Genomic DNA, 25,801 nt, shown 5'->3' with positions numbered 1-25,801 from the left:
ACATTTCATTGGCCCCCTGTTCTTCATAAGCGTCACTCATATTCTTTGAGAGCATATCTGGTTGCATATTCGATAAATGGTTCTGCAGATAATAATTTCCTTTACTTGCTATAAGATTCGGCGACTTTGAAAAAACGTTTTAACATTATAGGGAGCTAGATAATTTGATATTATGAAACATAACCAAACTATGCTTTTCTTGCTCGTCATTCATATCTTCCTCTCAAATACCAACTCCACCCAAAATGTCGTGCCAATTCACCCTCATCAATCCTATCATCACCGGGTCAAATATAAAAGCTCGGCAAATTAGCCACTATATAATCAAAGCTCGTGCTCCTAAAGGTATCACTTATAAAACCCCCAAAATCCGCATACAAATTCAACAACTTTGCTCCATTGTTATATTGTGGCCAATTCGCATATGCACTGCTCGTCCCGTTATTCGGGTTCAAAGTATTTACAAAACTCAAATAGTATGCTTTGCTAGCACTAGCCGCATAATTTGGTTTGATACCGTTGAAGACCTGTAGAATATCTGAGCCGTGGAAGGTGCCGAGAACAGGGGTTCCGTAATCATAGGATGAGAGATAAGACCAGGAGGGAACAGTTGGTGCGACCTTTAATGCAGTTTGGAGGAATACACGACGAGTGAGGGTGAACGTGAGATCTCCAAGAATGGCGGCTAGACGTTTGAATTGGGGATACCAATTGTTCAATAAGATCGTTCGGAAAGGGGAACCAGAGATCAAGTCATTGGGGTATGTGTTGAGGAGACCGGTGAGGACAGAAGTAGGTGCATTGTGGAAAAAGAAATCGGAGAAATAGGTTGTAAGTTGAGCGGTTGTAGAAATGTTGCTTTGGAAAAGAGCAAAGATTGTTCCTTCGTCTTCTTGATCGCCAATTATAAAGGGGACCTTTGCCCAGTTTCCTGATGCGAGGAGAAGATCTGGTGATTTAGTAAGAGCCGTACCATCTGGGCGAGGAAGATAAGATAGTGCGATGGACGAATAACTAAGGAGACCAGGAACAGAGTTGGTTGCGTTGAGAAGAGTAGAATAGGGCACGCCTCGTAAGCAAGTTAGTGTATTGGCTGCGGCTGAACATCCTGCTGAAGCTACGACGTTGTCGTAAATGATTTGTCCCTTTGGACAATCGACTGGATCTGCTGGAACTATGCTTCCTGAATTCATAATGGCTCCACGGAATAATGATTTGCCTTTGTATGTGTTGTCACCTCCATATAAAGCCATTTGGTCGAAGACTGAGATTGCACCAGCTGATTCTCCCCAAATAGTTACCTTGGATGGATCACCACCGAAGGAAGCAATGTTATCAGCGACCCTTAAGAAACTTCATTAGTAGACTGTAGGGCTCTCAAACAGAACAACATACCATTGTAATCCCAATCTCTGATCCAACAACCCCAAATTCGCACTACCATCCGCCAAAATTTCCGCTCCAGGCAAAAATCCAAATCCGCCAACCCTATAAGCCACTTGAACAAAAATAATCGGTTTGCCCTCCGCAATACTTTCCGCTACCCACGAAGATCCATCATACATCCCTGTTCCTCCCAATTCAAAGCCTCCTCCAAAAATCCAAAATAAGACTGGTAATTTAGATGAAGCAGTTGTACCAACTGGTCTTTGAATATTCAAATACAAACAATCTTCTCCAGCATTGAGAACTTGTTGGAAAACTGGTGTATTAAGGAGAAGACCTAGTGCTGATGTAGGAATGGCATCATTGATAGTAGTGCTAAAGAAGAATTGAGGACAAGAAGCTGCTTGGGCTGTTGCTTTGATTGTGCCCAACGCAGAGGTGATAGGTTGAGGTGGTTTAAGTCGAAGTGCACCAACGGGCGGTTTGGCAAATGGAACACCAGCAAAGGTTTCGACAATTACGCCAGCACCTCCAATAATTGTAGCTGCTGGTGATGCAATTGTTACTGTTGGAGCTGCAGCTCTTTCTTCAATTGGTACATCTCGCTCGACATTTTCGACTGGAAGAGCAAATGTGGTTGATAGAAGAGCAAAAATTGATACCAGCGAAAGCTTCATGACTGATGAATTGGGATGTGGCTCTTTCGGAAACCAGAAAGAAAGTAGGATAATGAGTGGAGACTACCGAGAATGGAAGGCCAACACTTCGATCTTTCCTCGAATTATAACAAATATCAGGGCTCCATTATCTTTCATTTTCAGAAGGAAATTTAGTAAATTTTCATCTCTCCAACATGTGCTTCCTCGGTCAGTGACTATAGGATTATCCACCTGACCCTCTTCTTATCACTTAATCTCTCATAGCTCGACATCTCGCATCCACCGCCGACTAGCCATAAGAATGGTGCCTTACTTGATGGAACGCAGAGTTTCCCATTTGCCGGCGCCAAAAGAATAAGCTGGCCAAATTCGAAATAGATTGGTCAATATTCTAAAATTGAACTCTAGAGTGGATGGGAAAGTTTAATAGTGGTCTTGGATTAGTCGGGTCCTGAGGTCGTGTGAGAGATCATTTCCTATTGTGAAATTGAACCCCTGGTACCTATGTAGTTGTATGAACGGGTAGATTCCCATTCCGGGAAAAAGTGTGACTGAAAGATATGGAGGTGTGGGGATGCGGGGTGAGGCTAAATTGACATACCGTTTTAAAGATTCAAAGCCCATCCATCAAAGTACGAACAGAGCGTAAGTACGACCCTATACGAGCCCTACATTGCATATTTCACATGTCTGAGGCCCAAAATAAATTGAATAGTCTTTGATTACTTTCATTTAAGTCGTGTAATTCAGAAATCGCCAAGCAATGTTTACAGAAACGGTCATCAACCGAGGCCAAATGCAAGTACAAGGTTCCCCGCATCAACACAGAAGGATCTTAGAATCAAGAAATTCTTCAATATTAAATTTATTCTTGCTTATCCATATAAGAAGTGGATTATACGAGCATGTGGTGCTACCTTCGTACCATGTATGTAGAATTATTTTTCCGTGTGATCTTGGCAACTTTGCTCAATGAGGATTTTGTTCCGAGGAATGTCTTTTAGATGACCACAACGTGACTATCTCAATTTTGTTCGAGAGGCCCAAGAAAACGATAAGAACTTCAGTCCATCAGTCTCTATTTCTCGGCAGATGCTTGGAAAAGGAAGCCCAGCATGCGAGGGCTCAATGGAGTCTCAAGAAAAAAGTGAGGAAATAAAACACGCAGCAGTTGAAAATTGTTTAGTTCGATGAAGTCAAAAATACTGATCTCCGTTTGTCAAAGTGGACAAATATGGATCAAATTCGGGAGAAAAAAGTGCCGAAGCTTCAACGAAGTCCTGCCCTACCCGATGTTCAAAGTACAGGGTTCCGTAATGAACTTGAACAAAAAATGTTATCAGCGTGCATTTTAAAGTAGCACGATCATACCCAACGATATTAATCACTTCCAAATCTCCATTCTCTCCGTAAAGTCGTTATTCTGATTCTCACTTTCTCCTTTCTTTGCAGCTTTGGTGCCGTTAGTTTTCTTCCAGTTGTAGCATTTACAACCAAAGACCGCAAGGGGCATCAGACCTACCATTGCAATTCCAATGATGTAGGCCTTCTTCGAAGCGGCTACGTAAGATCTGAAATCGTCTTTTGACCGTTCAGCAGTGAAGATCTTCCTCAATTCCGTGGCGCCAGTTGAGACAACCTTCCTTTGTGACACAATTGAATCATAGACTGCGACGCTTTTGATCAGAGTTTCAGCAAATGCAGAATCGACGGCGAGGTCTTCCTAGGGTTCGTACGAAAAGAATAATTGCTATTGCAGATGATATGTCCTCTAGAATCACCAAAGCCTGCACTGCAAGTGTGGACACTTGAATACCGAAGCCATATCCTACGTCCGGAAGACGTCGATATCCAATCTACTTTGAGCTGTGGGTACCGATGTCTTGGGTATACAGGAGAGCGACAACGATAAGACGTAGAGCACCACTAAGCACACGAAAGCCATGCCACCATAAACCGATCTTTCTTTCAACAAACGATTGACTAACATCGTACATTCCCCAAGCCAGATCCGTACAATCATAAAGATCATGGAGAGAAGAATCGAGCCGACGAGAAGTCCGATTACCACAAGTGACTCCCAGAGGTATGTAGTTTCAGCCTTCTGGGAATTCTGAGAAGCAAGGTAATTAGCATATAACAAAATACATGATCGCGATGGATTCGATTACAATGATATAAAGGATTATTCCGTGAAATATTACTTTCGCTGGTTTTGGCGTATCAGATGCAATAAAGATAAGGGAAATTGTTACCACCGAAGCTTCACCAAAAGAAAGATCTATATCGAATCCTAGACAAGATCAGTTATGCCTGGGCCTTTTGAAATTCAGAAATATCCAAAATGCATCATCGCTACAATACATGTGACATAAATTATCCTTCTACCAAAAGGCCAATCACACTAGCAACACCCACACAGCACCAGCAAATCCAGTACATGCATCTCTTTTGTCAGGAACTGCTATAGACGCAATTGCGGTGAATGAGCTGAAATGAATGCCGCCACCTGCTAAAACAATCGCGCACAGCCAATAATAAGCGTGGTATCATCTCGAGCATCACCTAAACAAGATATTCAGCCCTGATTCGTTGAATATGGTCTTGAAGAAACAGAATGCCAAATGTGTACGGAAAGGAGAACATACCGCAAATCAAAATACAGACCTCGCAAGCAACGATTGAAGCTAAAAATGTCCATCTGAACGAAAAATATATGTACGCCTTTCGCCAGACCGACTGAAAACTGAACAAGGCGAGTAAAAAGACGCTTTCGTACCATCCGACAATCTCGATGCCATGAAAATCATCTGTTGTTTTCGGTATAGCATTTCATTTGAGCGAAACTCGCTACGTATCCAAACGAACTTGCATCAGAATGGTGACAATCTGAAGTTTGGGCGCCATCTTCAATACGACCAGTCGCACTGGTATCATATTCCTCGCACTTGCTCTGCTATGATGACCTTGACGTCGAATTTCTTATCATGGTACAATAGAAAAGAAAGGATTTCAGTGGGGAGACAACCTGATCAAAGGAGATTGCTATGCTCGTATTTGAGTAACGGTTGAATCGTTTGTGGCACAATGAGCCCATGCTTGTGAGCAACATCACTGTCCATAATGAATGGTATGTATCTGGGTTAGATGGGAGCTGATATGAATTCAAGTTTTGCGCGGTGATCCACGCCTCTTATTGACAAACCATCTCATGAATAATACTTTTGTGTATGTTCTTGATTTTGATACAAAAAGGGATGATTAGATGCAAATGCATGTAAGAATGACGCATGAAAGAGAGATCGTACGCACGTGCACGTGCACGTGCACATGCAGTTTATTTTGTTGCGCTTGAAATTTCATTGGTTTATTGAAAATCACATGTGGTGGCGGGGGTTTGGACCCTTGAAAATAAACATGGTAGATACCAATACCTTCCAATTCCCTGGATACCTGTTTTGAGTGATTGAACTGATCGTTTCTATTGTTTACTTCACTTTAATGTTAATATCTAGTATCTACTCTCCTTACTACCTATCGTCAAATCTTCTACCACTTCGATCTGGTACTGCAAATAATTTTCATTGCAAACTTCACTCCTTTCCATCTCTTTCTCTGCATCAACCAACCAACCCACATCGGAAGAAGCAAAAGAAGGCCAATCAGGTTAAGCAACAATCAAGAATCTTCTGCGATCCACATCCACAATAGCTTCAAGTGACATTCAGCTCCTCGAAGGTGGGGTAGTGCTTTATCCCACAATACATATGAGAGAGCGAGAGCTTTGGACTTGGGGATATTGATCGACGAGCGATTCAAAGCGCCAGACTTCAAATAATCCTCCCTTACACGAATCGGAGATTTGATTGATTCCATAATACTCGTATTCCCATCAACATCCATCATCCATTAAAATGAATTCACCACCAGATGTCAATAGTCCGACGGTGCCTCGCAGGCCAGCTTTGAGAGCAGACACAGATGACATTCATAGCCCCAAGAGTGGACCAACCAAAGGTTAGCAATTGCAATTATTTCTCATAATTATTCAATACTTTCATTGACCCTGGCGTTTCGCTAACCTCTTATCTTTTAACTTCTCAGTCGTCTCAATTGCCGAGCCAGAACCAGAAGACATACAAGAATTCGAACTTCCTCCTACAGACGAATCTTCGAGAATAAAACATTTCAGTGCTGGTGTTGCAAAAAGAATGACAGGCCGACCAAACATGCCTTCTGCCAGTTCCTCCAAACTATCTCTCCGAAGTCAGAACAGCTTAGAACAACCAAATCGAGATGTTCCTTCCCCGGAAGCCTCAAAAGCCAATGATGAATCAAAGCATCATCATCACCGCGATAAACTTCTTTCTCAAGTTGCCGAATGGCTGCACTCAGAAAAGGCGAAGAGAACTTCCCGAAAAGCAAACAAAAGGGACGCTAAGGAGAACGAGGCTCAGGCTGAGGATTTGCCTAATAGAGAAACAACGTCAAAACCAAGAACAATGTCTGATAGTTCTACTTCAAGTGCTCTTTCTTTAGAAAAATTGCAAAGGATTTTGGAAGATAATATGTTGGATTTTGGCCACAATCAACTCCCACACTTTACTTCACCTAAACGACAATCGAGAAAACGATCCCTCGTTCGTCCCTCGCTGAAACCTTCTCCATCATCTGATACCGAATATAATGAAGGAGATATTGTGGTTCCATCTTGTGATGTTATTCTTGATAACTCAAAAACGCTTGCATATAGTGGTGGCGCTGGATCTTCCATGGAAACAACCACATTAAGCAATGCGAAACGTGCGGAAAAGGAAAGAAAAGCATGGATCCAGTTCAAGAATGAAATTGTGAGATTGGCGCATACGCTTAGATTGAAAGGATGGAGAAGAGTCCCATTAGATCGAGGTCATGAGATTGAAGTGGAACGATTGAGTGGTGCTCTCACAAACGCAGTTTATGTTGTGACTCCACCTGCAGATTTACCACCTTCTTCGAGTAGTACAAACATTTCAACCAAAAGTCAAAAATCTCCACCAAAGTTATTGCTTCGAATTTATGGTCCTCAAGTTGAGCATTTGATTGATAGAGAAGCAGAATTGAGCATTTTGAGAAGATTGGCTAGAAAGAAGATTGGACCTAGAATGTTAGGAACTTTTAGAAATGGACGATTTGAAGAATTCTTCAATGCTCAGACCCTTACAGCGCAAGATCTCAGAATTCCTGAAACTAGCAAGAAAATCGCGAAACGTATGAGAGAATTGCATGATGGTGTTGAATTACTTCAAGAAGAAAGAGATGATGGTCCGTTTGTGTTCAAGAATTGGGATAAATGGGTTGATAGGTGTGAGAAGATCATCACATATCTTGATAAACAAATTCTGGAAGGAGATTCTAGTAAAAGTATTAGAGGCGAAAGTTGGAGAGATAGAGGATTAGTTTGTGGTGTCGAATGGCCCATTTTCAGGGCTGCCGTTGAAAGATACAGACAATGGTTAGAGGAGAGCTATGGGGGAAAAGAAGGGCTAAGTCGTAGATTGGTATTTGCTCATAATGATGTATGTTCTTCACTTTAATCTTTGCGGTTCCGAACTAATCTCGAATTCTAGACACAATATGGCAATATTCTACGACTGGTACCCGAACCACCAGTCAATGGATCAGCGCCCTCCCCTCTCCTCCTTCCAGCGAATCACCACAAACAACTGGTAGTCATCGATTTCGAATACGCAAGTGCAAATACTCCTGGCTTAGAATTTGCCAATCATTTCACAGAATGGTGTTACAACTACCACGCACCTGCTCCCATGACCTGGACTTGTGATACTAGGAATTATCCCACAGTCGAAGAGCAGAAGAGATTCGTCAGAGCATATCTCAACCATCGTCCTCATTTCAATCCTCACGCTAACTTAACCCCCAAAATGGAAGGCAAAGATGCACCACCAGGCAGTATCAAAGAATTCATGTTGGATAGTCGAACGCCAGGTGGCGAGAAGGATACCCCAACTATGAGTACAAGTCTATACGCAGAAGAAGAATCAAGACGAGAGCAGGAGACAGATAGGCAAGTGGAAGAGATGTTGAAAGAAATTCGGATTTGGAGATTGGCCAATAGTGCTCAATGGGTTGCATGGGGAATTGTACAAGCTAAAGTTCCAGAGTTGGATGATGCACCGCCGTTTGTTGTGACGCCGGATGAAATTGACGGGCCCCAGGATGGGATCCTCGAACATGCGAATCCCGAGGATGCGAAGATGAAAACGGAAGATGAGAGGGAAATTAAGATAGAAGAACAGGTCGAGGAGGAAGAAGATGAATTCGACTATCTGGGGTATGCGCAAAGTAGAGCCCTTTTCTTCTGGGGAGATGTAGTTGGATTGGGCATTATGAAAAAAGAGGAACTGCCTGAGGGGTTGGCAGAGAGGATTAAGGTTTTGGAATGTTAGTCGAGGTGCGTGGGGCGACAGGAAACCTAAGGGAACGAGTTTACGTTTTGAATACATCGACAGTGAGGATGGGGGGTCGATCGATGTGAGCGAGACTCAAACATAATGAGCTATGATACCTATATATCTGAAACTCAAACATAACAAATAATTTGGAATGTATTGCATTTGGCGAACGATTGCCATAGCGGAATTGGAGTATTGTAAAGTATTTGAATATAAATAGATAGTAAATAGAAAACATAGCATAGCATTATAGAAATTATGGACCTCATTTATTCTTTTCCATAGTTATTCTTTCATTCTGTATTTCCATTGCTACACTTGGAAGTCCAAGGTAAAATTCACTTATTTAAACGTCGATCAATTTTACTGTTCATTAATTCGTGTTTTATTCTGTAAAAATTAATGTTTCTTACTGTTTGTTAAAACGCCAAGCTGTATGTAAGCATTGGATTTGGTAATCATTAGCGGTTGTCTATTAGCTAAAGATCCTGTGGCGATGCAATTTTCCAAATCATGTCAGCTGAAAAGCTTTTTCCAAAGCATCACCTCGAAGATATTGTTCATTGACATTTTCGCTTCTCGTGATTACTTCGAGATCTAAGATTGTTTATTGCTCACTATGCTTCAATTGCTCGAACTCGAACTCGTATCTTCATCAAATAGCATGTTTTTACTTCCTCAAGTCCAAAGCTCAGAGATGAGGGTCGAAGTGCGATGGAATTAACACTTTCCACTCCTAACGGCGATCAAAACCCAAGTATCGAGACCTATAAACTTGCCTTGCGACATCTCGAGAATGCCATTTCGGAACGATATCTCGGAAGTTACTCTTTAAACTCCGCTGGCGGTGCTGGTGGTGCGCTCTGTAATCATTGTGTAACAGTAGACGAGCGACTAAAAGACGTATGTTATAATGATGATGCAGCTCAAGGATTCGACTTCGGTGCGAGCGCCCGAGATGCTTCTGACAATCTGCATCTGGGCACTTTGAATGAAATATTTGCTCAGAAAAATTGTTCGTTTTGTGCTTTACTTACGAGACAATTTTTACGGACGAAACGAAGGGAGATTTATGTGAATGCAAAATTGAAGGGGAAAGATCTTCATGGATTGACTCTGACTAGGCTCCTCGAATTGGCTTATGCAGAGGAGCTTACTGGAAGTGGGGATGGGGTAGAGTGGATCGTTGATCCGTTCTCGGAGTACCTTCAGCTTTCTCTCAGTACCATCATAAGTGATGGAATTTTATCGATTTGGTGGCCCGAAAATACAGTGGATGATATCAATGATGAACCTACTCAACTTCCAATGCTCGCCACTGATCACGAAATTATATTCACCGGTGTGAAAAAGCCCTGGATTCCTTTGCCCAGTGGTGGAATAAGTACTGAAAGAGATCTGGGTATGTTCTCAGACTGTTTTAATTCTTGTTTACAAAATCATGAGAAATGCCGAGGAACGCAAATGACCGGGGCTCTCAGCCTAGGTTTTGGACCAAGTAGATTGATCGATATTGCGGATATGAAGATTGTGAAAATGGGGATTGATGAAGTTCCAAAGTACTTCATTTTGAGTTATGTATGGGGGCGCCCACCATTTCTTCTTCTCAAGAAGGAAAATGAGAATGAGTTCTCCACACCAGGCTCTCTTACAGTCCAAAGTATACCGCAGACGATTCTAGATGCAATTGAAATTACTGGACGCTTTGGAATACGGTACTTGTGGGTCGACGCCCTCTGTATAGTGCAAGATGATCTAGAAAGCAAAATGCATGAGATTGATCGAATGCATATTATCTACGCACAAGCGGAGATGACGATCGTAGCAGCTACAGGCGATGGTGCAAATTCTGGACTACTGGATATCGATCCAGTTTTCACAGACGCAGAAACTCACTTGGTTGACAACATCAGATTCACAGTCAACTCAATGGAACTTCGTGAAGTGATAGAGTTTTCAACATGGTTCACTCGCGGGTGGACATTTCAGGAATTAGTGTTTTCAAAACGAATTCTTTGTTTCACGACGGAAAGAACTTATTATTCATGCGAGGAAGGGAGTTGGAGTGAGGATTTTCCTTTGTTGACTCTAGATAGCAACGAAAATGGGGATACGGGTGAGATTGAAGATATATTTTATGATGAAAGTCTTAAAACGGGCTTCGATTTTCGGAATATATTGGATCCGTTCGAAAACTACATGGCAATGGTATCGAAAATGTCTACGAGACAATTTACACAAGAAAGCGATTGTTTGAATGCTTGTCGGGGATTTTATACAGGTCTTCTTTTGAAAGGTCTAGGGGGCTCGGTATGTGGAATACCGGCTATTTGTTTTGAGTTTGCCCTAGCTTGGCAACCGGAGGGAAATCTTTCGCGTAGAGGATCTCAAGAATTGAGCTCTGGGAATTTTGAATTTCCGACTTGGTCGTGGGCGGGTTGGAAGGGACAAATTGAGTATCCATTTCTTGCAAGTCCGGACAAGTGTGGGGTAAACATGGAGGTGAGGTGGGCTATTTATGAAGCTTATAAGCCAAACTCCAGCGCAGATGGCAAAGTAACAATAAGACAAGGGAAGAGATATAAACAGGTCGTTCCCACAATCAAAGTGCACACCTCCCCATCACAATCACATCAAAGTATGAGTTCATGGTATACATATTCTTACTCGTCTACATCAGGATCAAGATCTTCGAATCCAAAATTTGGGGTTTTACTTGACGTAGAGGAAGACCCGCACGCGAGCACCCGGAAGATCATGTCAAGTAACTTTATTGGTCCGAGTATCTTATTGTTTCAAACATATTCTATTACTTGTCATATTGACATGAATGAAATCTCACGACCGCCGCTAGCGAGACACAAAGACTTGAGATTCTTCACCATTGCCTCTCTTGGAAAGGATGAAATGATCGGAGAACTGAAAATCGATTCCGGCAGTTTGAATAACTTTCTCGAGTCTCATGTTTCGTCAGGTCCTACGAATACCGCTCTACAAATTGAACTTATCTCCCTCTTTGAAATCGATTTTGGAATCTCGTCGATGCAGAATTTGATGTGGATGAATGAGCATAGTTCGAGAGGTACGTTTTCGAAAGACTTTATGGAGATGGTGGAGAAGAGGGAGGGTAGGAAGATGAAGTGTGTTATGTGGATTGTGTGGGATGAAGAGGAGGAGGTAGCGATGAGGGTTGCGGTGGGGTGGGTGAGTGTTGAGGGGTGGGAGGGGCAGATACCGAGGTGGAAGGAGGTTGTGCTTGTATGAAGGAGGGAGAGAGATTTGTGAGGAAATCGAATGGGGATCTAAAATGAGTAGTTTGGTGAATCAGATTGACCTGTGATGTTGATCATTGATACTATTCTATTTCATTGAGTACGTAACAGCTTTTTCCAGTAATCAATATCGATAGCTCGCTCTATATTCATACATATTCTATCAAGACTTGATGCTGAGGCTCAAAACTTGCTATATTCCAGAAACGCAAACCTTTAAGCCTTAGTTCTGCCGTGAGTTCGATCATATATACTCGGAGAAAATAGGAAGATAAGCCGCTAAGCGCTGTCTTTTTTTTAGCGTAGATGCACGTGTAACCGATTTCCCTACTACGTGCACATCCCTGCTATATGCACAATCTCAATCATCCATTTTGAATAACTTTAAAAATTAATAACAATTCCAATTTATAAGATAAAGAGCTAGTAATTTAATTAATAAATAATAAGATATAATATTATTTAAAAATATAATAAAATCTTTAGATTTTGAATTTCGATGAAATTCATAGTGCTTATTCTTTATTAGATTGTAATATAATCTTTTTCTTTTTTTCTTTCAAATTATTAATCTTTATAGTATTAGAAAGCTTTATAATTTTTGTTAATATTAAATCTATAGTAGAAAAAGCTTTAGGGAACTTTTTATTTCTTTTGATTGGAGATTTTATTGATTTTAAAATCTTTTTAATCTCTTTTTTTATATTATATATAATCTAATAATCAATCTTTTTTTATAATATCCTTTTTCTTGTTTCAATCTCTTTTTGTTTCTTCTCAGTTTTCTTTTTAGCTTTTATTTAAAACTTAGCTTTCTTCTCTTATTCCTTTTTAAGTATTTTATCTTTTTAATATATTCTAGTTTTGATAATAGTAAAAGATAATCATAAAAATACATTATTCCCCTTTTCTTTAATAAGATTTAAACGCTTTGAATAAACTCTTTTTCTTTTTTCAAGTTTTAGAGTCTCTTTTAAATCTTTAAATCTATATTTCTATATAGAAGTTTCAATTTCTAATATAATTATAGCTTTAAAAAGCTTTAAAGTAATTTCATAGGTAAGAGTATAATGAAATTCTAATTTCATTTTATATATTGCTTTTGATATATATAATATAGCAAGAACATCTCTACAAATTTTAAATAATATAGATAATATAAAAAAGGCTTTCAAAATAATATAGTTAATTATAAGATTTCTATTTATAGAATATATGCCTGTTTTTTCAAAGGATTATAAAATATTATACTTTGTATAAATAAGTTCTCAAGCCTTTTTAAATATGTCCCAAAATATATACTTTATTATATCAATAATCCCCCTACTATTATATATCAAATTATTTAATAATATATTATAATTTATTAAAAGAATACTAAAGATTTTAATATCGAAAAGCTATAATTGATATATATAAAAAAAAAAAGAATTAAAATAATAATTTTTAATTTATTATATTTTAAAAGGAATTCCATATTAATATAATTAGAATAATTATTGATAATAAATAGATAATATCTTCCATCTGCTTTTTGATATATAATAGAATCGAATATATTTATAAGTTAATATAAATTAAAAGTATTTAATAATTATTCATTACTTAAGGCTTCAAAATAAGCTTTATTCTTTTCCTCTATATTCTAAACCCATATATCTTATAGATTCCCTGAATCTCCTTTATAAATAAGAACAAAAGGGAGAACTATCCTATTAACATATATAATTACTAATAGAATAATAAACTCTTTTAACTCATTTTACTTAGCTTTTATTACTCTACTTTTATTATAAATATTAGTATTTATTATTCTCTTTATAATCCTTCTTATATTAATTATAAAGCCCTTTTTATTTCAATTGTATATATTTCTTAACTATATATTATATTTTATAATTATTTTTATTAATTAAATTAAAAAAAGAGAAGTATTAGTAAGAGTATTTTAGATAATAAAAATTAATAATAATAGAAAATAGTTTAAACTAGATTATATATATAATAATAGTTATTATTAATATTAAGAGATATAATAGAAATAAATCAATATAATTAGGCAATTGAGAATGGGCTATAGTAAAAATATATGGAAATGAGGAGGATAAAATTATTCTTTTATTTCTAATAATTTAAGGATAGATTTATTTCTTTAATTGGTATATTGAAATTGATTTTTTTGTGGATTAAGTTATTAAATCTATATTTAATGGATAGATAAATAATGAGATAGATTTAAAATAATTGAAATATTTTGATAAATATATTAAAAATCAAAGAAAAAACAAATATCGAATATTGATATTAAATAAATATGAAAATTATAAATTAATAGTTTTTCAAATATATTATAAAGAGAATAATATTATATATTTATATTTATTATTATATTTAAATTATTTAATTTAATTATCTAATATTAACTATTTTAATAATCTAAAATATTTATATAATAATTAAATTAATGGATTTATTAAAATATATATTAATTATATTTCAAAGATTAAATTCTTTATAATTTATAAAATTATATATAAGAAATCAATTACTTTTGAGAATATAAAATCAGGATTCTAAAGAATAGGTTTAATATCATTTAATCCTAAAGTTGTATTTTTAAAATTAAATATTCGAATTCGTATATCTACCCCCCCCTTTTTCAATTTAAATTAATAGATCTCTCAAACCTCTTATAATCTAACTAAAGCTTTTTTTCAATTGATATTAATTAAATTTCAAATAACTTATTATTAATTAAGCTTCCTTACATCTATATTTGAAATTATATTAGTTTTAATTAAAGGTATAAAAAGATTAACTTATAAAAATATATTTTTGAATATAGAAATTCATATACTTTGAAAAGTAAATAAGATATTAAATAAATATTGATATATGAAAAAAATCTAATTATATCAAAAAGGAATATTTACTAAATAAAAAGTTTTTAATATATTATTTTAGTAAAAGATTGATATTTAGATTTAATATAATGAGTATCAAAAAAAAGATATTTTAATAGAAAAGTATTTTTTAATAAATATTATAATAAATATAAAAAAATAGAATATAATATAAGAGTTTATTAGAATAATATAATAGATCCTAAATTATTAAATTCTTTATAGTTTTAATCAATTGAGTTGATTATTATTAAATAATATGAATTTAAAAGTATGAATTGAGGTGAAAGTAGGCTACATGCTGATATGGGCTATATGCTAATAAACCACGTTATAAAAATATTAAATATTATTTATATATAAATAAATAAAAATGTTTTCTAAATATAGATCTTAATAACTTTGATTCAATTGAAAAGTTCATTATTGAATATAAGGTTTTAATAGTAAATCTTAAGAAGTTTAATATTAAGCTTATAAATATCAATTATTATATTTAGTTTATATATAAAGCTAGTAAATATTTATTAGTTTGAATAAATTAATATTTCTATCAAACTTACTATAGTAATAAGAATAAAATATTCAACTTGATTTAATTTATTAATAATTTCATAAATGAAATATAAAAGAATAAAGGTTTTAATAAGTATGACTCAACCTTATTTAGAAAAAAAAATAAGAAATATTAAATAAGAAAAAAAAAATAGAAAAAATACTAATTCAATAAAAGAAGGACAAATTAATTATAAATATTATAATAATCCTTATAACAAAAAGAAATATATTAATAAATATCTTTTAAATCTTATTAATATTAATTAAAAAAAAGTATAGAAAAAGAAGATAAAATAAAAATAACTTTAATACTCTAAATTTCAAAATTTTATTAAAAAAGAAAATAATAAGAAGAAGATTAAGAATATAAATTTTGATATAAATATTAAAGGATTAATAATAGTATTATTTTCTATTTACAAATTCCTTAAAATATTACATTTATATCAAATTTAGTATTAATAAATAAAAAGATTTTAATGTAAGATATATGGGATTTTTATTAATAAGGTATATAATTATATAATATAGGTATATCAATATACTATATATAGGATAAAAGAGTAACTTCAAGATATACAAGAAACTATTTTTTAAGAAAATAAATAATCTTATATTAATATCTATGAACAATCCAATTATATTAATTAATATTAAATTAATTATATAAAATATATTCTATTAAATAATTCAATTAACTTTGTTATACTATTTGAAACACTTTATTTTGAAGATCTTTTCTATAAATTATTTTCAGGTTTTAAATTCTAAAAGACTAGTGATTATATATAACCAAATAATAATAATACTGATATAGATTTTGTTTATAATAAAAATAAAGGAATTCTATTTCAAATCGATTATAATTTATATATACAAATACTTAATATATCAAAAATATAAAGTATATTTCTTATTATTTTATATATAATAATTATAATAATTAAATCAATAAAAATCTAATATTATTATTTTAATTATTTTTTATTATAGAATATATAGAAGATACAAAAAATAATTAAGGATTTATTTAAAAAAGATATAAAAAGTTTTTTCAAAAAGAAATCAGAAATATACGAATTATATACACTAAGTAAATCTTATTAAATCAAGAGAAAGACAATTAATAATCATACAATTTATCCTTTCGAATAGATAAATATTAATATTATTAAAATACACTCTATAAGTCTCAATAATTATAAATATATAATATTATTTATAAACAAAAATACTTATAAATATATAATATTTATATATAAAGATAAAGAAGATGCTAAAAAGATAATTTAATTTATGGATAAGTATATAAAAATATAATATAATATTATAATTCTTATATAAAGATTTAACAAAGAAAACAAATATGATTATTTTAAATTTAATTAAATGATTATAACTTCAGGTTTTTATTTAGAACTTATAATATTATATAACCGATATCCCTACATCTTGCACAACCCTGCATCTTGCACACTTTTATTTCTTTTGAAAATAATATTCTAAAAATGATATATAATCAATCAATCATTGAATTCTATTAAAAATAAAAATAAGAATACTATAATATTATTTCTTTTATATAAAATAATAAAATCATAATTATAATTGATAATTGAATAGAAATCTCGATATCAAAACTATTAATATAAAATTATTATGTATTAATTTATTTAATAATAGAAATAATAAAAGTTTGTTTTTAGAATATATTCTATAAATTTGAAGATCTTTTAATATATGGAATCAAAAAAAGCTAATTTTAATATCAAAAATTCGAAATTATATTAATATATAATAAGAGTTTTAATAAATAATTTGTTTTAAAACAAAAATCTTTTATAACTTAAGTATTAATTATATTCTGAATATAATTTAATTATATAATATATTATTTATATATTAATATTGATAATTAAATAATAAAATACTATATTTTATTATATATTAATATATATAATTATTTATTTTAAAAATATTAATATTTAAAAATTAAAATTATATAATCAATAATAAAGAATTTTTATTCAAATATTTTTTGAAAGAAAATCTTGATTTAAATTTAAATTTAAAACTAATAATTAGTATTAAATATTATAAAATGAATTTGAAATCGAATATAAACTATAAAATTCTTAGAAATATTATAAAATTTAAAAACTTTTTTTAGAAATAAAATTCTTTTAAAAAAGGAACTACAATATTTTTGATTGAAAAAAAATATATAATAAACTTTTCAACTGAAATATAAAGATCAATTATTTTAATTATTATTTTTTCTTATTTATATTACTCTATAACATAATTAATTATAATTTCTAGATAATATATTATTTCAATATTATTTATTATTATTATATTATATATTTTCCAATATATAAAAATATAGTTTTATAAATTAAATTAAAATATCAATTTTATTTTTCTAAAATCTCGAAATAAATATTTTATCATATTTTAAAAAGTATTTTTAAATTATTTTCTTTTTTTAAAACTATACAGAAATTTAAAACTTGATATAAAACTTGATTATTGATATTTTTCGAAATTTCAAACTTTTGATTAATAATAATAATAATAATAAATACAAAAAACTATTTTTCAATTATATACATTCACTCTAATATAGGTTTTTATTTTATTATTAATATTTTAAAATATTATTACTCAAAATCGATTAATATTCAATTGAATATTTCAAATCTTTCAAATTCCTGAAATTATCTTTTAATAAATATAAGATTCTATTATACAAATTTTAAAATCATTATAATGATATTTGAATTTAATATCGATTTTTAGTTTAATAAATCAAATTGTGCAAGATACAGGGTTGTACAAGATACAGGGATATCGGTTACCCTTAATCAAAACAGGATCTTAGAATAATCAATTCATATTGTTTTAGAAAAAACTTATTTAATTTTTATAGAGATAAACATCCCACTTTTTCTTTAGCCTAAGATTCTAAAAGATATAGTTTATATTATAAATTATATTACTATTTATATATTACTAGATAATATTATATTATATAAAGCTTATATAGATCATATTTGACCTAATATTAACAATCAATTCGATATCTCTTATCTATATATACTAAATAGTATTACTTATATATATATCCCAAAAGAATATAGAATTACAAATCAGAAATTCGCACTTTATATAGAAAAGAGTATTTTGATTAACTTTGAAAATAATCATATTTATAGAGTATTTATATTAAATTATACTCTGAATAAGATTATATAATCTTTAAATATATAATTTGATAAATTAGATCTAATAACAGATTCTAATAATAATAATAATAATAATAATAATAATAATAATAATAAATATCAAATTAAAAAGAATAATATTATTAATAAAATAACTAATAATTTGATATCTATAAACAGCTTTATCTATACCTAGTTGGATAAGCTAATTATTAATATTAATAATCGATCTAATACTATTAATAACTTTATCGAAATTATAAATGAAAATGAATTCAATCAAATAGAAAATAATAAAATATTAATATTCGAATCTAAATGTAATTATAATTAGTTTAAGGATTTTAAAAACAAAAAGATGAATAATGAATACTTTATATTACCTATTTTATAACAATATTATACTATAGTATTTAATATATATATAATAACTACAAGCGATTTAGATAATAATCCTAAATCTTTTAATAAAATTATGAGATTATAAAACAAAAACTAATAAATTGAATCTATTAAGAAAGAGTATAAATCTATTCTCAAGAATAATACTTTCAAATTAATTAAGAGATTCAATATTTATAAATAGAAGATTCTATATAGAAAAACTATTTATAAATATAAATATAATAAAGAAGGTAAAATAACTAAATATAAGACTTATTAGATTATTTAAGGCTTTGAATAATATTATAATCAGGATTTCAATTAAACTTTTGTAGGTATATATAAAAATATATTATAGAGGATTATTATAGTAATTATTACAAAATACAATCTATAAGTATTTCAAATAAATATAGTTATAGTAACGTAACGTATGAGGAACTCGGACATATAGGGAACTCGGACACTTTTAGCCCATTATCAACTTGAAATCGCAATAACTTTTATTATATATATCTAATCACCTTTTATATTTACTCAAATTAAAGAAAAGCTTTAAAAAACTATAATTTCACTTCAATTAAAAGAATTTAAATCAATTAGAAAAACTATAAAGTATTTTAAAGTTCCTAAGTCTATTTTAGCTAATAGATTAATTAAAAAGAAAATATATTCTCAAATCTACAAAATAGTTCAAATTCTTTCAAATATAAAAGAAAATACTCTTGTATAATGGATTTCATAATTTATTATTATTAGATTCTCTATTATATTTATATTAATAAAGAAAATAACTAATGAAATTCATTTTTAATATATTCAGATTATATTATTTCGAAATCCTATCTCAATAGAAATTCTATTTATAGATTATAAATAAATCTATAAATTCCAAAAACAATATTTAGAATTTAAAATATATTATTTATATTAATTAAAATCTAATCAAGCTAAAAAAGCAACTCTAGAAAATATTGAGATTTAATTTGATATATTTTGTATATATTTTATTAAATAAAAGTATAAATTAGATAATATATATAATATAAATAAAACCAAATTTGGAGTTGGAAGTATTCAAAATACTTATATAATAATTAATTCTATTTAGAAATCAAATTGAAAAGTTATAGCTAATAAATAAGAATAAATAATTATATTTGAATATATTAATATAATTAGAAATATTTTATTATCTATAATCATTTTTAAGGCTCAAAATACAAATTTTATATGAATTCTAAAGAATATATTTTAAAACTAATAGTTTTTTATTAATATAAATAAATAAATTTCAAATAATTATGGATTAGAATAATTAAAAAGGATTTTCGAATTAAAATCTAAGAAAGTATTAAGTGATTAATCTTGACTTTTAATTATAAATAGCTATTTAAATTATATTACAAATAGCTTTATTATTTTTTATATAAATAATAATATTGATTTATTTATATTATTTTCTTATTATTTTTATTTACTTTAATTATTTGATATTATAATATATAAATTAATAAAATAATATTATACTTTAGAAATTGATTAATATTCTTAAGCTAATATAAAACGAATTCAAAGAATTGAATAAATAAAACTCTTTCAAAATATTAGAAAAAAAGTATTAAATTCTTTTAATATTAAAACTAATTAAAAAAAAGCTAATTTGATACCTTTTGCCTTATAAAAAGTATTTGATTTATTACTATTTAATTCCTTTTAATAATTTTTTATTTTATAAATAAGAATCTCTAATTAAAATCTAGATTTATTTATATTTAGAAATTCTTTTTCAAATGAAATAAAATTAAAATAAGTAAATCAGATCTTTAATATAACTTTAATAAATAATAATTCTTTTATATCACTAATTTATTAATATATTAAAAAAATAATTAAACTTATAGAATCTCAAAATATTAAAATAATTCTATTTCGGAAATAGCTTTCTAATATTTAAAAGATAATTGAGATTTGAAAGAAAAGAATTAAAGATAAAAAAATCAAATTACAAAATCAATTTGTTTTTAATATTAAGAAAATATTAAAAATAATATATAAGATAAAGAAAAAATTAAAAAAGAAAAAGTTATAAGGATAGCTATACAAATACTTAATTAAAGAATTAAAAGAAAAAATTAAAAAAAAAGAGCTAAAAAATAGTTCAAGTGATTTGGAATTGGAATTAGAGGATTATATAGCTTGTAAAACAAGATCGCGTATAGAATAATTGAAAAAGTGTTCGAGTTCCCCATATGTCCGAGTTCCCCATATGTTATGTTATTTCTAAATACTAAGATATTTAATAATTTATCTATATATATTAAGCTATTTCCTTATTAAAAGTAAGACAGTATAATTTATAAATAATTAGAAGAAAACTCTAATAGAATTATTTGAATTAATCAATTAATTAAAGCTTTTTATAGTTTAAAATAAGCTTTATACTAATAGTAAGAGATTTTAAAATATACTCTTTTCAAATTAGATTTTAATTCAATAAAAATCAATAATTATATTTATTTTAATAAAATTATTAGGATTATTATTATTATATATATTAGTAATTTTGTTATTATAAATAAAAATAATAAATATATAATACTCAAAAAGAATTTTATTAATAAATTCAAAATAGAAAACTTAGAATTGATTTCCTATTTTCTTAATATTAAAATTAATTAAAATCTAATAATCAAAATTATTATATTATACTAAAACATTTATATTTAAAAGATTTCTCGAAAATTTGGCTTTGAATACTACAAAACTAAATCAATTCTAATATTAATTGATACAATTAAAGATATAATTTTATTTAAAGAAATTATAAATATATAATTTGTAGTTTTATATTAATCCAAAATTGAATTAATCAATTCTCTTTATATTTATTCTGATATTATATATAATATAAGTATTTTATATTATTTTCTTATTAATCCTTTTCCAATTTATATAAATACAATAATTATATTTTTAAATATCTGATTAATATAATTGATTATATTATTATCGATAATAATAGCATAAATAATTACAATATTGAGGAATATATAAATTCCAATTATACTAAAGATCTCTTTATTAATAGGAGTATATCTAGATATGTTTTTTTTATATAATTAAAGAGATAATCAATTATAACTTTGAGCTCTATTAAATCAAAGTATTATAAATTATGTAAAGTTGCTATAGAAATATTATAAATTAAATAGTTTCTTAGGGAATTAGCTAAATTAAACTACAAATATCTAGAAGCCAAGAAAATCAAGATTATTAATAATAATCAGAATAGTTTAGTATTTATTGAGAATCTAGAAATTTATTAATGAATTAAATATATAATAATGAGATATTATTATATCTATAAACAAATAGCTTAAAATTATATAAATTTATGATTTATATTAATTAATCAATAAATAATTAATAAACTTATAAAATCATTTTTATTAATCAAATATGTAAGATTTGTTGAAATATTATATATAAACAGAATTTAAAATGGGTTAATCTATATGTTAATTATCCAGGATATATATATTAATAATAATAATATATATTAGGATAAAAAAGAGGAATATATAATAAGAAATATTTATAAAATCAAATGGGCAAAATATATATAATACAAAAAGGAAATTATATATATCTTTTAAGAGTTTAAAATGAAATCAAATATCACTTATATTAATAATTAAGAGGTATATTGAAAGTAGTTAGTTTTTATAATATTAGTACTATAGTCTAATTAATATTAGTATTAATTATAAGGTGATTACATCTTATAGAGAGTATAACTATATTCTAGCTCTCATTTCAGTTAAACTATAATACAATGAACTATACCCTAAATTCAATTAATTCATTCCCCACTATAACTTATTTCAACAAAATGAATACAAGATAATAATTAATATAAATATAAATATAGATTTAGAATAAGACTTTTTATTGATTCCTTTAAAACCTCTTTTTGAAACTATATATATATAAAAATTCTTTAGTATCGAAATGATATCAGCCCGATGCCGGTTTCATATCAATGCCCGTAACAATATATTTCAATTTAATATTATATATTTTAAAGAGTCTCTTTTTATATTAGACTTAAACTCATTCAAAATATACAATATTCAAATAAAAATATACAAATTTTCATATTTCAGAATACTACTAGTAATATTCAATATTCTACTTATATTGAAAATTATATTGAAAACTATCAGTGATATTCAATCTATTAATAATTATTGAAATATATTTCAAAAATTCAATACGCATCACTGAAGTGCGGCGTATCCAAAATACAGAAAATACTAATTACAATACTGGTATACGGTGAAAATGCGAACACCTTCCTAGATAGTGATGAATGGGAATGGAGACGGTAGTAGCAGATACATATGACGGCAAGAGCTTCATAAGCCCTAAAATCCTCAGGGTTTCTTGGTGTGAAGATTGATGGGATATGGGTTTTGTATGAAATACTCAATGTACCACAATTCCAGTTGGATATTGGGACTCAGTATATTTGCCCTTTTGGTGATGATACTGCAGTATTATGCGTTGGTGTTGTGGGAATGATTAATTATACAGGTGATTTACATACTTCATATACGAAATCAGAAACAAAAAAACGAGTCACGGTTTGATCTTGAACTAAGAAGCGCTCGATAATCATTTTCTAGTGTCTAGACTGATTGCTATTTAAGTTGAGTTTTGAAACAGTAAGTCTTATGAATTCAGTGGTCAAAAGACTTTGAATCAGACAGTACAGGAAATTTGACCCGATCCCGGATGCCGCAATTTGTTATGTACTTTTGGATGGTCACTCTAGATTGGTTTTTGCTACGGCACGACAGATGAGTCTAATATTGTTGGTTAGCAAAAAAAAGAGTCAAAACGACGGAGGCGAGATCGATTGCTAGGATCTCGTTAAGGATGACAGTAAAAATATAATCACAAAATCGATTTATCCCAAGTATCTGTATTGTATTGAGTACCGAATTCTCGGATTCCCAGATTCAAGGAAAGCGCAAGATAGCTTTAACGTCAGTCTTCAGTTGTGTGATTGAATTTTGATGGAATCTTACTGCTCCGTCGAGATTACGATCGAGATACAAAACCAATCACTTTGCTATTCATTTCTCTGTATATTATCTACAAATACCTGTGCTATAGTGCCTCACATGCTGGGCACGTTACGAGAAAATATGCCTTGTTTATACGGATCAAATTAGGAAAAATCTTTTCATAATTGAGCTGCGAGTCCTGTGAACCATTCAAGGCTCCGTGTGAAGTGGCAGTCGTCATGAGGATTCTTCGTAGACCCTATCAACAGCATTGAGGATTTATAATCGCTGTCAGTGGGCCAAAAATATCGCATTTTGGCAGTAGATTTTTTTGATTCGCTTTTACTAGAAACATTCCCTATCAATCTTGATTGGTGTTTATTGCCATTTGGAGGAATTGGTAGTAGTCTCATACACTTGCAAAGCGGAGCGATTAAGGACTGAATGGAGGTCGATCACTAAGAGGAGAAGTCAACGTAGAAGAGACGCGAAATTGGATATGCATGTAGATTCGCCACTCGATGGCGTAGTGTAAAGATGGCATGTTTGCAATCTACCAAAAACAATCTCTATCAATTTTAAATCATCTAATCTCAAATATTTGGGAGGTCGCTTCCCCACGCTCCAAAGCTTCTCCAATCTCTCCTGTCACAAGACCATGTGCGTAACATTGGCCAACCAAAATCCAATAATCACCATGTTGTCTCAAAATATAAGGCACAGGTGATCCATTAAAAATGCACAGTCTATCACCCTTCTCTGCCCGTTGGTGGCCCAACCCAATATATCCTTTTGAAGTGACAAAGAGCCTTCGGTTTTTGGTCACTTCTTTGAGATACTTGTCGAACATTCTGCTTTCACGAAGCATAGATGTTCGTTTGAATTCTGTTGGTGTTGGCCTGCACATGTCTTCATCCCGTACGGGAACATGATCGTCGTAGAACCTTTCAAGGGTATCTGACTCGGATAGAATCTTATTCATTAGCAAGGTGCGACAATATGCTTCGGTCAAAGTACCCCCTGCCACGTAAGATTCTTGGTGCTTCATTGATCCTCTCGATTGTCATAAATTTGAAATAGAAGTTTTCCAATCATCTGTCTCTATGGTTCCCTCACTCCATCCACCTAAAGTTTTATCGCTGATCGGTCCCCAATTCTCATGCCATGAGACATTCGCGCTGCAGATTCTTGTCTTCCAGGAATCCCACACGTCCATTATTGTACCAGAGTTGGCTGATGCAGATGTGGCTAGGTGATCGCATCGGAATCTTCGTACCATAATATCTTCCCACTGACTTAGAATTTCGAAATGCGAGTGCATATCTGCGTCCATAACTTGACCGCATGTGTCGACATCACCTACTAGCACACCTCTGACGCTCATAACACGATCATTGTCATGAAATCTCAAATCTGGGGTCAGATCGGTCGCAGCTTTGTAACAACATACATCGTTGTCGTATATTGTAAGTGGCCTAACCCCGAAAGAATGCTTTGCTATGATGTCAAAATCTGTGGCCCAGGACTGTGAATTATTGCTGGAGCTATCTTCCCCTCCGCTGAAGACGCCCAGATAATTAAAATTGCCACTACTAAGGAGGTGCTTCGCAGCTTGAGTGTAGACCTGAGTTTTCGATAATGTGTAGTCTGGTATGATATCGCAGCTGGCTGCAAGTCCGAGCAGCCCATAGATTCTGTCGCGAGGATCTGTGACTAAGATATGAGGGCCAATTATTTCGAGAATGTCACTGAGTAAAAGTGACTTATTTGTAGCAGCGTTGACTCTAGAATGGACGAGTCTCTTGATACCTGTTGGTATCAACTTGGTTGATATAAGTGTAAAGTACTTTAGTCTATTATAGTTGTATTCATTCTTGATCAT

General features: G+C 30.6%; 5 protein-coding genes across 5 annotated transcripts; 2 read left to right on the top strand and 3 right to left on the bottom strand.

Annotated features, from left to right (window-relative positions):
• Positions 1-80: 80 nt before the first annotated feature.
• Positions 81-2,712, bottom strand: EAE97_002095 (uncharacterized protein). Its single transcript, XM_038872606.1, has 2 exons — positions 1,396-2,712; positions 81-1,344 (listed from the first exon to the last, which is right to left on the bottom strand). Exons 1-2 carry the CDS (start codon positions 2,061-2,063, stop codon positions 288-290), a joined length of 1,725 nt encoding a protein of 574 aa, XP_038737164.1. The 5' UTR covers positions 2,064-2,712; the 3' UTR covers positions 81-287.
• A 717-nt stretch (positions 2,713-3,429) lies between these two features.
• On the bottom strand, positions 3,430-4,952 carry EAE97_002094 (uncharacterized protein; the record flags this gene model as incomplete). The annotated part of the gene is given in 7 exon segments (XM_038872605.1): positions 3,430-3,768; positions 3,782-3,901; positions 3,982-4,158; positions 4,187-4,338; positions 4,471-4,557; positions 4,694-4,855; positions 4,910-4,952. 7 exon segments carry the CDS (start codon positions 4,950-4,952, stop codon positions 3,430-3,432), a joined length of 1,080 nt encoding a protein of 359 aa, XP_038737163.1.
• A 1,007-nt stretch (positions 4,953-5,959) lies between these two features.
• Positions 5,960-8,494, top strand: EAE97_002093 (uncharacterized protein; the record flags this gene model as incomplete). The annotated part of the gene is made up of 3 exons (XM_038872604.1): positions 5,960-6,062; positions 6,150-7,603; positions 7,655-8,494. The coding sequence occupies 3 exons, from the start codon at positions 5,960-5,962 to the stop codon at positions 8,492-8,494; spliced, it is 2,397 nt and encodes a 798-aa protein (XP_038737162.1).
• Positions 8,495-9,214: 720 nt separating this feature from the next.
• On the top strand, positions 9,215-11,764 carry EAE97_002092 (uncharacterized protein; the record flags this gene model as incomplete). Its single annotated transcript, XM_038872603.1, has 1 exon — positions 9,215-11,764. One exon carries the CDS (start codon positions 9,215-9,217, stop codon positions 11,762-11,764), a length of 2,550 nt encoding a protein of 849 aa, XP_038737161.1.
• A 12,738-nt stretch (positions 11,765-24,502) lies between these two features.
• Positions 24,503-25,801, bottom strand: EAE97_002091 (uncharacterized protein; the record flags this gene model as incomplete). Its single annotated transcript, XM_038872602.1, has 2 exons — positions 24,503-24,939; positions 25,036-25,801. 2 exons carry the CDS (start codon positions 25,799-25,801, stop codon positions 24,503-24,505), a joined length of 1,203 nt encoding a protein of 400 aa, XP_038737160.1.

Source organism: Botrytis byssoidea, assembly GCF_014898295.1.
Source record: "Botrytis byssoidea strain MUCL 94 chromosome Unknown BBYS_003, whole genome shotgun sequence".
Lineage (NCBI taxonomy): Eukaryota > Fungi > Ascomycota > Leotiomycetes > Helotiales > Sclerotiniaceae > Botrytis > Botrytis byssoidea.
The sequence above is the reverse complement of the archived record's forward strand: the minus strand, read 5'-3'. Positions and strand labels throughout refer to the sequence as shown.

Excerpts from the sequence above, each read along its gene's own strand:
- EAE97_002095 (XM_038872606.1), bottom strand. The coding sequence starts at position 2,063 with ATGAAGCTTTCGCTGGTATCAATTTTTGCTCTTCTATCAACCACATTT. Across the intron at positions 1,345-1,395 it reads CAGAGATTGGGATTACAATG|GGTCGCTGATAACATTGCTT; the intron begins GTATGTTGTTCT and ends AAGTTTCTTAAG.